A 13,763-nucleotide genomic window follows, 5' to 3' on the forward strand; every position below is an offset into this window, starting at 1 on the left:
CAGGGGGAAATACTGTGGTACTTTTACTTGTAACACATAATTGTATACTGTGGTAGCATTTCAAAATCAGAATCAGCTTTAATGGCTATGTACATTCTCACATACATGGAATTTGACGCCGGATTCTGCACTTGGTACTTCTTTTCACTCATTGGCAGAACATTACCAGCAAAGAGGAAAATTTGATTTAAAAATAAAATTATGTGGGCAACGTGAGGAGGAGCAGATTATTAATGAAGCAAAGTACAAAAATGAAGCAAGAACATGTGTAAAAATACATTGAGGTAGAGATTTGTAGGAGGGGCTGGTTTCTCTAGCTACTGAGACAACCATTGTTGATGTTGTTATTGTTTGTTTATGTGAAAATAATTATAGAAAATAGAAAACAGAGGTCATATTTTACATTAACCAATCATAATAAAATGTGCTACAACAACCAGAATTTCATGGCCCAGTATCCACAGCCAGAAGAAATTATTCATTCTATACAAATATAGTAGTTAAACTAAATGATGTGCACAAATTCATTGTCATAGCCTTTGTTTCTGAAGGAAATCACTTGGTTTCATTCCCAAACAAAATAAAAAGGGTTTTGAGTTACACAAGTTGATTTGTGAACATGATATTTTGCCAATACAAAGATTAGGTACACCATATCAAATATTTCCTAATTCCATTGCCATTACATTAATTCAAACCAAACCAAACCTTCTCTTGGCATGAAGTGAAATCAGAGTCAATATTATCAATATTAAATCTACTCAAGTCCTTCCATAGCCTTTTAGTATTCCTGGGAGTACTCACAGAATTAACAATTTACATCAATGTATTACCTCAACTGGATAATAATGATTAGCTGAGTAATACCTGTGCACATTTTAAAGGAGTCTTACCTTATTTTATTTGTCAGTAAATACTACAATATGGTTACATTATATATTCTCTGGCGTGAATTTACAGTAACCCGGCGTGCACGAACTGTCCGGCAGCAAAGCATTCTGGGTCAGTGCGCTGACAGACGCCATGTTTTTTTTACTGTAGCTGGACCAGAAAATGGAGGCTTTCTGCTAGCTAGCTAGCTCAATGGGTGTCTTAAGCTCCCAGGAGGTTTTACGCATCATTTCAATCCGACCGTCTCGGATGCTATACTCAGAGGACACATGCGTACATGTTGGTTTCTGAATCTGATATAAAACTATATGAGCAGGTTGCTGCTGCTGAAGTGCAGCCCGGTTAGCTCGAGGCTAGCAGCCAGCTGGCTGAAGCTAGCAGTCTCCACCGGGGGAGCCCGTGTTAGCTCGCGAGCTAAACACGAATACATGCATCGTCTCTTCCTCAGCCGAGGGACAGAAGTACAAATCGGACCAAAGGCTACACCTTAAGGTAGTAATGTGCCGCCTAATACGTGTCACATTTAAATGTTGATGTGTGTATTTTTTTCATACACGTTTGCTTGTCAGAAAGGAACTCTGTCGGCCTACTGCGTCATTCTGTCAGGGCCTTGTTTTGGTGCCAAATGCATATGCATTTCCCTCCGTTAATCGTAACTTGCACTTTATTTCTATTATTATTCGAATTTGTTTTTTGGCCAGGCACGTATCGATAGTTTGTGTTTTAGTCCCCGCATGCTGCTAGCAGGTGATGTTTGATTTCTACGGGATGTTTTGAGCCTTCAGAGACAGCATGGCGTCTTAACTCTACGTCTAGATAGTGTGTGTGTGTGTGTTGTTTTTAATATTTCGTTCATTCATGTAATAACATATTTTGCTTCAAAAACAGGTATGGCCTGGATTTGATTTGGACGGTGCTGGTGATGGCAGAAAGGACTGACACTGGCGAAATGCCCTCCTTTGACCCAAGTCCTAGTTCTGAAGCAAAAAAGAGACCTACTTCTTCTGATGGCAGTGAGTGTTGATCTATGTGGTATCGTCTTTTCGTTATTTGCTGTTTTATAGTTTACTGTTCACATCTTAATATCCAAATATCCCCAAAATGTGTGTGTGTATGTATATGTGTCTGTATATATGTGTGTATATATGTGTGTGTGTGTGTGTGTGTGTGTATATATATATATATATATATATATATATATATATATATATATATATATATATATATATTCCCCTCACACACACAGTGCACATGGCACACAGGAAGTTTATTGTGCTTTAAATTTGCTTCAGGAGGAATGCAAACAGCACCACCATCTTGGCAGATGATATGGCAGTTATCTTAACATAAAAAATGTAACACTCTAAAACATGTTCTCTGTGAAGATGTGTGCACATCAGTCTCTGTGTTAGAAGGAGCTATTTACTGTTAAAGTTCTATTCACTTTTCATGGGATTTCTTGACAATAAGAAAAATACAGACTATGACCAGACTTATCGTTAAAGGCTCAGATCTGCGTAGCACAACACTTTGAAATGCACATCTTCCTCCCCTGTAAATGGGGATAGTTAAGGAGACAAGTTACAATTTGTGCCCATTTTACAGTCTTTGACCTGCCAACTTCAGAAACTTGACCATTGAGTTCTGCCACAACATCCTGTTTGAAGAAAAGAATGAAATCACACCTACAAACAGGTTTCATGGGACTTTTATGACATTACCGACATTGTGCCCTGGTTAATTAATGATTTATTTATTATTAAAGACAAATTGGATAGTTTTATTATTATTATTTTTAACCTGTATTATGTTATTGCAGGAGACGAGCCAATGAGGAAAATGCCTATGTCAAAATTTGGTTCCAGACCTCGATTCGAGCCTGTACACTTTGTCAGTAGTGGAAGCAGTGGAGGAACTGGCACCGATGAGAAGGAAAACGATAAGGAGCGCAGGAGGAGTGAGTCGTTTGGTGCGAGACAGTGGGACTCTGAACGATCTACCTACGGCGGCACCAGTAGAGCGCAGGGCTCCTCCTCCCTGAGACCTGCTTTTGACAGAGTGCCATCGCACAGTTCTGACTCTTGGGGTTCCCACAGAGACAGAGAGATTTTTTCAGGTAGTACAAGTGGGTTGGGGTATGGAGGACGTTTGCCCAGTTCAAACTTTATGGCGAAAACAGAGCAGGACTACTCAGCGAAGTATGAATCCCACTCCTCTCAAGGTTCAGATTCCTATTCTCAGCCCCAGAGATACAATGGATACGGGGCAGGGAGCAGATCAGGAGGCTGGGATTCAGGACGTCAGGGTTTGGGATTCAGTCATCTGGAAAGGCCAGCATCAAGCAGGCCATTCAGCAGAGTCTACAACAGCCCAGGCAGGAGCAGTCCCACCACTTCTCAGTCTGTTTCCTCTTCTCAGCCCATTACTATAACTCAGCCAACATTGGATGAGAAGCAAAGGCTGATTTCCAATGTAGCGTCTGCATTAGCTGTTGCATTTAGGGACCCAATGTTCATTACTGGAAGTGAATCGCCAAACTATAATTTCATGTTGAGCCGCAGTATTCAGGCCTGTAAGACTAATCCCGAGTATATTTACGTCAACCTGAAGGACATTCCTCAATCCGACCTACCGAAAAACAGGAAAGTACCAACCGATGGTTACGCCTGTGAATTGAGATGTCAGGGTGTGTACCTTGCCACCGGATACTCTGGCAGTAAAAATGGAGCAAGGGACCGGGCCTCTGAGCAGGCTGTTAAACTCTTCCTGAAAACAGTTGAGGTTCGTGTGGTGCAACGCAAATACAGACACTTGGTAGTCAGTGACATAGTTGTGTGCCAGATGCACAGCCCAACCCCTGGCTTTTTACCTGCACTCCGAAACCCAGAGGATAAACCGACACCCAGCTCTAAGGGTCAATATGAGCCTGACCAACGGAAGCACTGGACAGAGTTTGTGGTTATGGACAATGCCCACGACGCCATCTGCATACTCAACAACTCTGCAGCTTTTAATCGGATGAAGGTAGACTATCAGTTTGACCTGCTCCCCAACAACACTGCTTGGCTTTGCAGTGTTTTCCTGCAGGGTGAGCTGGTGGCGCAGTCAACAGGTACCAAAAAGAGCTCAAAGCATTTAGCGGCTGAAGACGCTGTGAGGAAACTTCGGATGAACCAGGCACAACGACAGCAACAACAGCAGCAGCAGCAGCAGCAACAACAGCCACAACAACAGCAGCAACAACTATCACAATATTCCAGGGGAAATAATCAACCAGATTCTGGTGGACGCTTTGGTCAACAGGTTGGCAAAAAGAAGCATCTAAGTGAGTTGGTCATTCTGGAAAACTCTGACAATGCAATCTGTATCATTAATGACACAGCGCAGTTTAATAAAGTGACTGCTGACTACAAGTTCACAGTTTTGCCTGATCATCGATGGAGGTGTGAGGTTTATTTGGAAGGGCAATATGTAGCAGCAGGAATTGGACCCAAGAAAATAGTGAAGCACATTGCAGCAAAGGAGGCCTTGACCACCTTGAGGCTGACACAGGCTGTGGTCAAATCCAACCTCAGAAAGGAGGGTCACTGTGACGCCATATCACGGTCCCAAATCCTGGCTCGCTCCGGGGAGGAGGCCATAAAGCAGGAGATTAAGGAAGACAATATCGGAAACCAGCTGCTTCGCAAGATGGGCTGGAAAGGAGGTGGTCTGGGTCGAGACGGGGAAGGGATCGCAGAACCTATCAAAGTGAAGGAGCAGTTCTCCAGAGAAGGCTTTGGTATGGAGACAAACAAAAGCGGAAACCTGCTCAGCAAGCGTGATATTGAGGACATCATTCGTAACTACGCCAGTTCAGACCGCCAGGATGACCTTCGCTTCTCCACTGACCTCACCAACGACGAACGCAAGCAGATCCACCAGATATCTCAGAAATACAGCCTGCGAAGCAAGTCGTACGGACAGGGACGGCAGAGGTTCCTCATTGTCAGTCGCAAAGTACACAAAGACCAGCTCATTGGTCAGCTTTTACAGGAGGGACAGGTGGGACGATACGAGCTTGTGAAACCTCAGGCCATTCACTGACATGCATGCAGGGCAACAAAAAACATTGGACATCCATTAAACTTCAGTACAAATCACCTTCAAGCGTAAATGCTGTGTTTATCTTTGTATGTGACAAACCTAAAACACACATGAATAAAAGAGAATCCTTCAGGGATCACCTGTGGTTTCTGCATTCCTTTGCCATGAATTGTACTTTAGCTTTAGCAGGGGCTTTAGAATAAGTGATTTGTCTTTTTTTGTTTTTTGTCTCCTGCCATTCCGCGTCTATTTGTTTAACTTTTGCACAAGCTTCAATAATTTGTGGTGGTATGTCCTTACTTTAGGAATTAAAATGGTTATTTTAAAAATACAAATAATTGGTTCTTTGTTACCAAAATCCACTTTTCGTTTTGTGGCTATTTAAGGAACTTTGCAGAAAATGCAATTTTTCACTGCTTGTTATTAAACATTGTTGATAGTTGCCTCATGGGGCATCAAACTGTAGCGCGATGCTCATATCAGTCTCAATGTAGTGCTACATCTCTCTCTACCAGCAATGCTGTCTGCTCTTTCCACACCTGGAGCTCATAATACAAATACAAGCTGCATCCATAATCAGAAAATCTTCACATGGAAATTGTAAGCTGTGATCTTTGTTAAATGTCAGATGTGTTTATGTGAGTACAGTTGACTTGTCTGCTTGTTTTCACAGCTGTAACACCTGAATAAATTTAAACTGATGACATCAGATGGATATTTTTGTATTGAGTTAAAAAGTAACAGACAACTGATGTATATTCATTTTATTTACAAGAAAATGTACAGTTTGTTACATGGGTTACCAGTGCAAAGTTTTATAATCTGAAAACTGACACCTTCCTGTTCTTAAACAGTATTGTCAGCTGATTTGTAAGATTGTAAAATAGCATAGAAATGTTCTCACACAGCCTTTAAATGTCAGCATTATGAAACTCTGTGCATGAAACAAAGTTAAGCACCCGCAAAGGGAACTAAATATCTTGTTTCTGTGTTGAAGAGGGACATATCTATATATTCACCAATATCTAGAACGTTTTTTAAACTCCAAAGGCATGGCTTCACAAGAACAGTTGAGATAAAAAATGACCCCCAAAGGCATCTGTTGAGCTGACAACTTGTTAGAGGGTTGGATATCCATGTCAGGTTAAATTTCTATCCCTCTGAAAGGCATTCAAAGGACAGATGGAAATAAAACCTAAATAAGTGAGGCCACTGAAACAGGAGGAATACCCATGAACAGCTGTTTTTTTGTAAATATGTACTGTTGGTATCTACACAGCAAACCACACAGCAAGTACATCTAATTAACTGTCACTGTGTCATCCAAACAGTCTACTTCATGTAAAAAAATAAACGGATAGTAAAGTGACAGACTGGCTATTGCCTTTTTTTTTTTTAAGAAAAGAGGTGGTGCATATAGCAAGTAACCCAGATATAACGAGCTACATTTACTTTGAACAAACATACGCTATAGCCCAACAATAGCATTTGGCATGAATGAATGAATGCCACAACACAACAGCATACAAACTTAGCAACAGTTATGGGACAAATATACTGAGAAGGATTTTAAAATGTGTCATTTTATTTCTGTGAGATCAGCTGTTTTCTTGATCAGTGGTTTCTTGATTCTGGGCCGGACACTGTTCATACTCGAGTGATGGGGGTCAACAGTCACGCCAACTCTGTTCAACAATAGCAGAAACCCTCTTCTCGTACTCCCGCTTGTTTTCCTGGTACAGCTGGGCTGCTTGGCTGTTGGCTGGACTGTTTGGGTTTGGCTCATCCAGTAATGACTTGAAATACAGAACAAAAAATGTTTCAAATTAAGCTCCATGACATAACACACTTAACTTAGAAATCACTTGTGCTTGTTTTCAAAAAGTATGTGGGTATTATTTCGCTTTGTCACTTTAATTAATCCTAATTTGCATTGGCACACAATGTGTTTGTATACACAAAGGAATGTTAGATTACCTGTATTGAAGTTAAGATTGAAGAGACATCATATGTTGGACTCCAACGATTCTGAAGTATATCTAAGCATATGCTGCCGTCGGCATACACTACAAAAGGAGCACATATAATGTAAATATATCACGTATATATTTTTATGACATACAAAATATGTGTAACAAAATGTAATGTCTGAAATTTAAATTGTGCTATATATTACTAACATACCATTTGGATGAAACATTTTTGAAACAAATCGCACTGTTGGTGGTTTATTTGGATATTCCTCTGTGAATTCAATGGTAAGTTTGAAGGTTCCTGAAAGTAAGAAGAAACAACATTGTGTTAATTGAGATACATTAAATACTAACAGTTTATAGTACGAACAATAAGTGTTACAGTGCATTACAGTAATCTAGCCAACTAGAAAATGCATGTATCATTTTGATCTAGATCTGGTGATTTTGATATAAAACTCAAGGCATCATCTAAAATCTACTCATTACAATACCAATCAATGTAATTTAACCTCCCAAGTCCAATGACAGGGTCCTCGGGAATATTAATGAGTAATGTCAGAACGGGGGTTCGAAATGCATTTTATTTGAATGTAAAGAGCTTCATGAGGACTTACCATCTTCAAAAGGTGTACCCTCAGGTCTAAAAGAGGTAAAAAACAACAACAACAAAAACGGTCGATCATCACTTTCAAAAATGAAAACATCCAATTCACTTTTCATACTTGAGTTTTAAATACTGACAAAATCTGTTAACAAACTACATTATTATCACATATTTGTGTCCAAAAACAATAAGTGACAAATTCTACAAATCAACTGATTATTAAAATTATTGTAGTAAGGCTTAACAAATGAACTTAACTTACCCAAAAATGACAGCATTCCATACCATGATATTGTTCTCTGATGGTGCCCCACTAACTCCAGCTGGAGGATCCTCTTGCAGTCTATCAGAGTAAATAAGATATGATATCAAAAAAGCAAAACAAATGGAAGATAAATCAGCGGAGAGCAAGGCTCTATTGAAAATGAAAACAGGACTACAGGCCCTATGTTCCATTTCTAAGGCTGGGTGGGCAATTGTATGCTCAAGGAGGGCTGAAAGTTTACACATTTTTCATAGCAGACACATGCAAACATGATTAGAATGCTAATTACTAATCTTGAATGTCTGTTTTGACAGTGGACAATATAATGATATAAATCATACTGTTGTAAGATTGCAAAGTGGAAAATAGTTGTCTATAGTGTACCGTTCAATCTCAATGAGAATGGACACTGCCTATACCTGCTTGGCCATTCCAAGTTCTTGGTGACTGTTTATTGAAGCGTAGTCCTTTAGTCACATCGTCAGAGAAATACTGTGTTGATTGATTTAGACAATGGGCACACCAGGATTAACTCTCAGCCTTTGTCTGTGACCATCAGTTCTGTTAAGTCGGAACATACTGTAGATAAGAAACAATGTGCAGCAGCGAATTGTGCTGAAGGGTCTGCAGATCATCAGTGACTGTCTGGTTGCTTATCCTCAGACTTAGATAGTGATCTATCGGGGGTCCGGGAATCGGAGATCCCTTGATCATCGTGTTTTTGGACAGTGTTCGTTCACTACCCAAACCTTTTATCTGCCTGTGAAGGGCCATCTGGCCACCGACTTGAACCGCATTCTCCAGTGTAGCCAGTTATAAATACAGACGAGTGACCCCCCTCACACACGTACGCACTACGTATGAACATAACCACTGACAGTTTCCGGGAAGGCACAAATATTATGTTACATTGTATAAAAAACATAAACACACGACAGCGATCAGTGACCATGAATTGCACAACACCGTCGTTGCAACTCACCAACGCTGGTTGCCAGTAACGTTACCATCATCGTTACCTGTTAATCTATGATCAGCCGTTAACGAGTTAACACGACCCCAAAACTAACATAATGTATCCTCACCAACAAATAATTCACCAGTGTTTATATGTGTATTGTATTATTGGAGTTGTAGTTCAGGAGCCGTTATGGGCTAACGCTAATAAGCTAACGTTAGCTTACGCTGTTAGCTTACTTCGCTGATGATTTCCTGTCGCTTACCGTTTAAAATCTCTCATTAAACGTCGTCTTGCTGGAGTTGACATCCTGTGTACGCGGAAAACTAAATACGTGGCATAAACGTAAACGGGTTATGTGTCAGGAAAATATATATGTATATATTTTCTCGGTGTGTTATTTTAACTCCTTTTAACGACTAGCCAACCATTGCTAGTTTGTCAAATATTTGGCTGCCTGTGCGAGTCTGAGGGCTCTACCACTCGAATTAGAAAGATGAGGGTATCTTCACCGACTGGCTGTGAATTGGTGAGCTGTGATAGCCAAATTAATCCACGATGAACGTTTAACTAATATATGTACCTTTTAGTAAAGCTATCCTTTAGTGTGAACCTGTTTCAGGTCGTAATATACTTAGCTAAAATATTTGTATACGGTGGAGAACCCCCTTCTCTAGACTTGTGTTTGTCTATTTGAAATGACGTCATATGTTAAGCACCCATATTTAGTTTGGTTGGAACGCTGTAACAATTCGTGGGGTTTTAAGGTTTTATTCCTCCCTTGTTCATCATATGTATTAGTTTCTTTGCAAATTTATCAATCAATTAAATTAATGTTTCATTATTTACTTTGGGTATAACCAGTAACCGTTACCAACAGAAGTTGTTTATGGCGGACATTCTGTTTACAATCAACAGTAACAGTTAAAGACCACTAGATGGTACCTAGTACCCAAGCGTTTGTTACGCGAATAATCAAACACAAGATTGCCTTTATTGAAAAGTGCACGATGAGTGTGTAGCTATCATGGTCACAACTTCAGCTGGTTGGTTTATCAGATCACTTAAAATACATGGAATTCCCTTTCATCAAATATCCAATTATCTAACTATACAAAAAGACGAGAAAAGATGTCATCCTTCCCATATGGTCTAGCGGTTAGGATTCCTGGTTTTCACCCAGGCGGCCCGGGTTCGACTCCCGGTATGGGAACGTACTTTTGTCCATTGTTAAAATAGAAATTCCTTGTATATATATCCGAAATACAGAGAAGAACATTCATATTTAGGAATGGTGAGTGTTTAAATTTGATACATAACAGCTATAGCATTTCTTGCTCGTCCTTTTCTGGGAATCTTACGGTGCTTTAGACCCCGCCCGTTAAGGAGTTATCCTCGATTGCTCTCATCTCACAAGGGCTTGGACCTTCCCGGAAGATGCCCATTTGCACTTTTATCTCCCTGTGCTAACACTTATCGTTGTCTGGTAGAGGGAACAAACTCGTCTAAAAAGAAAACTTCAACGCAAGCTTGAAGCCTACAACCGCTTTTTTTATCGTCTGCAACTTAATTTGACCTAAAATCGCGTTGGCTGTTGAGAAAATTGCCTTTAAAGTGACACCTGTGACCGCGTCACGGTTTATTAAGGTTTGCCGAGCTGTCGCGAAGATAACATTCTCTTGTATGTTTACCTACATTTCAGTAATGTATTATATGTTAATAATTTCCTTATAGGAAGAAAACAAATCTATTGATCATTATTTACATTTTAAGCAATAGGACATGTCGCGACCACTTTTTTTGTTTTGACATAACGCCATTTAATCCACCCTCGTCCCTCGATACTATATTACTAAACTGAAACCACCACTCCTGATTCCTCTGTACTACTAAGAGGCTACAGTCGGACAAACTCTGCTACCGGGCCAATCATTTCCCAGGAAAATGTGACTGTTAGGAATTCCCCACGCATCAGCCCCTGTGGAAGAAAAACTGCAACCTTGTGTCAGAAAGCACCCGAACGCAGCAGGATGTTAAAGTCGACGGGTGACTGTGGGATGATGGAGCTATAGTACTGTCTGTCTCCCCTTTAACGACAGCGTGTTTTCACGAGGACAGAGGATAGAAACCAACTGTGAGCATGACGCCAGGACGTGCGATGACATCTTCTACCAGGGTGAGTCCAGTCGAGTATGTTTTATACTTATTGCTTACTTTTTAAATAACAAGGCAGGGTTAATATCTCTATGTCTACTAGGCCTGTGTACTATCCTGATTACTACATTCATTGTTCATGGTGCTTTCTATGTTAACTGACTTTAAGCTGATATTAGTTTGTAGAATTTTGTAGCAGTTTATGTATTTTATTACACTTGGCCTTCACTCAATACACAAAAGGTGATCCCTCTACAGCTAAATAAGCATGACTGAACTCATGATCATACTACTGTCATCTGGAATACATACTACTCCATTTCTGTGTCTCCCCTTTGTGTTGGTCATCATGTGACTGCACTGATGTGTGTTTGTGTGTGTGTGTGTGTGTGTGTGTGTGTGTGTGTGTGTGTGTGTGTGTGTGTGTGTGCGCCAGCGCGTGCATGTGTGTGTATGTGTGTGATGAAAACCTGCACAATTAAGTGCTTCAGAGATGCCCCTCAACAATGTACATCAAATAACAACACATTTTTAATATAGACATAAAGAGTGATGTCAATACAGTTTGTAGTGCTTTTTTTGTGTTCAGAGTTAGTTATTATGAACAGAGAGCTATCGTTTTGTCTTACATAGTCAGACAGATTGCAAGTGTGACCCTGATGCCATTTGTAGTCTTTACTAGAAAACATTGAACTTTGGTAATCTACTGTTTTTACAGACCCATGAGAGTATTTTTTTTAACATGCATAGATATTAGGCCTCTTATTATAGTTAATTGTTTTTTGAGCAGGAGTGTTGAACCCAATAATTCATTGGTTGATCGAAAGCATTTAGACTAATCATTCAGTTTGTCTGTTTTTTCACTAAAATGCCATTTGATTTTCTTTGAGGTCTTTAATTATAGTAAAGTACTTGGTTGCAACGTGGGCTCTCAGAGATTGTTATTAATTTTATATTATTACCATATATTTCCTCATTTTCACTCATTCAAATGAAGAGGCCTCAGACTGAATAAATTGACTAAAATAAGAGAGTTGCTTTGAGACGGCGACTGAAACACTCATTTAGCTTCCTCGAGGGACAACTATAAATTGTGTTTTTCCCAATTTCTACAAATGTATGTCTAAGATTCTCAGCAAAAAGGTTTTTTCTATAGTCTAGTTGATCAACTCTATTTTGTGGCAAGTCTAAATGTTTGCCAGATGTTTACATTTTTCAGTTAAGATGCTTGTATCATGGGACGGACAAACACAATCTCATTGGTCGACTCCAGTTGCTCCCTTCAGAGGAGGCGGCTGTGACGCAGAGGGAGGCAAAGAGTTACGAGCCCTGAGCTCGTCAGTCCCGCTAGAGACGGGACCAGCTGGACCCACCAACCCTTCACCGACCCGCTTTCCCCTTACAATCTTCCTATGGTGGGAACACTGGCAGAGAGAGGCTTGTGCATAACTGGAAACTTCCCCTGAAATCAATTATCCAGAGCGAGACTTTCCAAAAATACTCCAGTGTAGGGTTGTCTTGTTTTCTTTTTTCTTTTTTAGCTTGTGTGTGTGTGTGTGTGTGTGTGTGTGTGTGTGTGTGTGTGTGTGTGTGTGTGTGTTGAGAAGACTGTGTGGTTGAGGTTAAAGCAGTTCCCGGTAGCCTTCTTATCCTGTGACAGTGATGTCACCATCTGACGAAGGGCAATAATGGAGAGTCTTCCTGTGCTGTTCTCTCTCCAGTGACGAGGAGCTCCTCAGACATTAGACACTTCTTATTGCCCAAGACGTACCCGACGGCCTTAATGGGTTGCTGGATATTGATTTGGCTACACAAAAAGAAGATCTGAGCTTTTATCCTATTTAGAAAGCAGCACTGCAGTTTCACAGAAGCTTTCAGCGTGGTCTTGCAGGAGACTGGCAATGTTTTGCAAGTTGGCGTATGTGGTCATCTTTAAAAAACAGGTTTACCCCCCTGCAACTGTGTTCAGATATATTCAGGAACTACTACTAGTACTCAGGAACTATTGGGACATTGTTTAACCCAGAAATGTAGTTATAGGTGTCCACACATGCTGCTGCAATTAAAGTGTACTTGCTTGCTAAAATGAGAGAAAAACATTTTCTCAAGCCAGCTGTGAGCAGTGACATTAGATGTAACTTGGTGGCTCAAGAATAACCACAAGATGGCAATGTTCTTATGCTTCGACTAAACAAACAATCATACGAGATGGCTGACACCTCAAATGACTTGCAGAAATGCAGGAACCGACTTGTGAAAAGAGAAATAAAACTGTAGAACTTCCCCCTTTCTATGTGCAGAAAACATACCTCATGTTGGCCTGCTTTCTGTTGAGGGCTCACAGGGGAACTGCTGTTTGCAGAGTTCCATAATTGTACACTGCTGTTTCACAACCTCAGACTCTTGACACCTGAATATCACCTTGTCGGACATGTTTGATTGCAGCAGTGAACCGCTGCCACTGGACCTGACGTCAGAGAGAAAGGAGAGTCGAGGGAAATTCCACCTGTCACCTCATTCAGCTCTCATGCTGTCGGTCTCACAAGCATGTGACTTGGACAAGAGTTTCTCCATGAATTTCAGCATTGTCATGATGTAGTGCAGTGTTCCAGTCACGCTATTTTTAGCATGCAAAAAGAGGACAATGTGATTTTGTGCTTTAAGTATTATAGTTTAGTTGTTTTTTTCTTAACCAATCAGATTCAGGAGTTTAAAAACTATACACAATACTGGTTTCAATAATGTTGAGTATTTATTTATTCAGCAGTCAAGTTTGTGGTGATAATTAAATGAGAATAGTGTAATATTCTTCAAAAAGTGTGAATAGTT

The 13,763-nt window shown here is 40.3% G+C and overlaps 3 protein-coding genes and 1 non-coding gene across 6 annotated transcripts in view; 3 read left to right on the forward strand and 1 right to left on the reverse strand.

Annotated features, from left to right (window-relative positions):
• The first annotated feature begins 1,018 nt into the window (after nt 1-1,018).
• On the forward strand, nt 1,019-5,033 carry LOC137794908 (NF-kappa-B-repressing factor-like). Of its 2 annotated transcripts, none has more exons than XM_068592050.1 (3): nt 1,019-1,383; nt 1,780-1,904; nt 2,711-5,033. In XM_068592050.1, the coding sequence occupies exons 2-3, from the start codon at nt 1,814-1,816 to the stop codon at nt 4,975-4,977; spliced, it is 2,358 nt and encodes a 785-aa protein (XP_068448151.1). In that variant the 5' UTR covers nt 1,019-1,383; nt 1,780-1,813; the 3' UTR covers nt 4,978-5,033. The 2 variants fall into 2 exon arrangements, with proteins under 2 accessions (XP_068448151.1, XP_068448159.1); XM_068592058.1 differs by lacking the exon at nt 1,019-1,383 and adding an exon at nt 1,602-1,638.
• A 693-nt stretch (nt 5,034-5,726) lies between these two features.
• On the reverse strand, nt 5,727-9,253 carry LOC137794921 (ubiquitin-conjugating enzyme E2 A). Its single transcript, XM_068592071.1, has 6 exons — nt 9,046-9,253; nt 7,820-7,900; nt 7,568-7,593; nt 7,162-7,251; nt 6,955-7,043; nt 5,727-6,773 (listed from the first exon to the last, which is right to left on the reverse strand). The coding sequence occupies exons 1-6, from the start codon at nt 9,087-9,089 to the stop codon at nt 6,645-6,647; spliced, it is 459 nt and encodes a 152-aa protein (XP_068448172.1). The 5' UTR covers nt 9,090-9,253; the 3' UTR covers nt 5,727-6,644.
• A 668-nt stretch (nt 9,254-9,921) lies between these two features.
• On the forward strand, nt 9,922-9,993 carry trnae-uuc (transfer RNA glutamic acid (anticodon UUC)). Its single transcript has one exon. It is a non-coding gene; the product is annotated as a tRNA-Glu (tRNA).
• Nucleotides 9,994-10,246: 253 nt separating this feature from the next.
• elf1 (E74-like ETS transcription factor 1) overlaps nt 10,247-13,763 on the forward strand; it is a 36,797-nt gene continuing 33,280 nt past the window's right edge. For both annotated transcript variants that reach the window (XM_068585364.1, XM_068585381.1), the window contains exon 1: nt 10,247-10,956. The gene's annotated coding sequence lies outside the window, so the exon portion shown is untranslated. The remainder of the gene's footprint in view (nt 10,957-13,763) is intronic.

Source organism: Clinocottus analis, unplaced genomic scaffold (assembly GCF_023055335.1).
Source record: "Clinocottus analis isolate CAN_PGR_092001 unplaced genomic scaffold, fCliAna1.0.p SCAF_10, whole genome shotgun sequence".
Taxonomy (NCBI): domain Eukaryota; kingdom Metazoa; phylum Chordata; class Actinopteri; order Perciformes; family Cottidae; genus Clinocottus; species Clinocottus analis.

Excerpts from the sequence above, each read along its gene's own strand:
- LOC137794908 (XM_068592050.1), top strand. The coding sequence starts at position 1,814 with ATGGCAGAAAGGACTGACACTGGCGAAATGCCCTCCTTTGACCCAAGT. Across the intron at positions 1,905-2,710 it reads ACCTACTTCTTCTGATGGCA|GAGACGAGCCAATGAGGAAA; the intron begins GTGAGTGTTGAT and ends ATGTTATTGCAG.
- LOC137794921 (XM_068592071.1), bottom strand. The coding sequence starts at position 9,089 with ATGTCAACTCCAGCAAGACGACGTTTAATGAGAGATTTTAAACG. Across the intron at positions 7,901-9,045 it reads TTAATGAGAGATTTTAAACG|ACTGCAAGAGGATCCTCCAG; the intron begins GTAAGCGACAGG and ends TTACTCTGATAG. Across the intron at positions 6,774-6,954 it reads CAATCTTAACTTCAATACAG|TCATTACTGGATGAGCCAAA; the intron begins GTAATCTAACAT and ends CTGTATTTCAAG.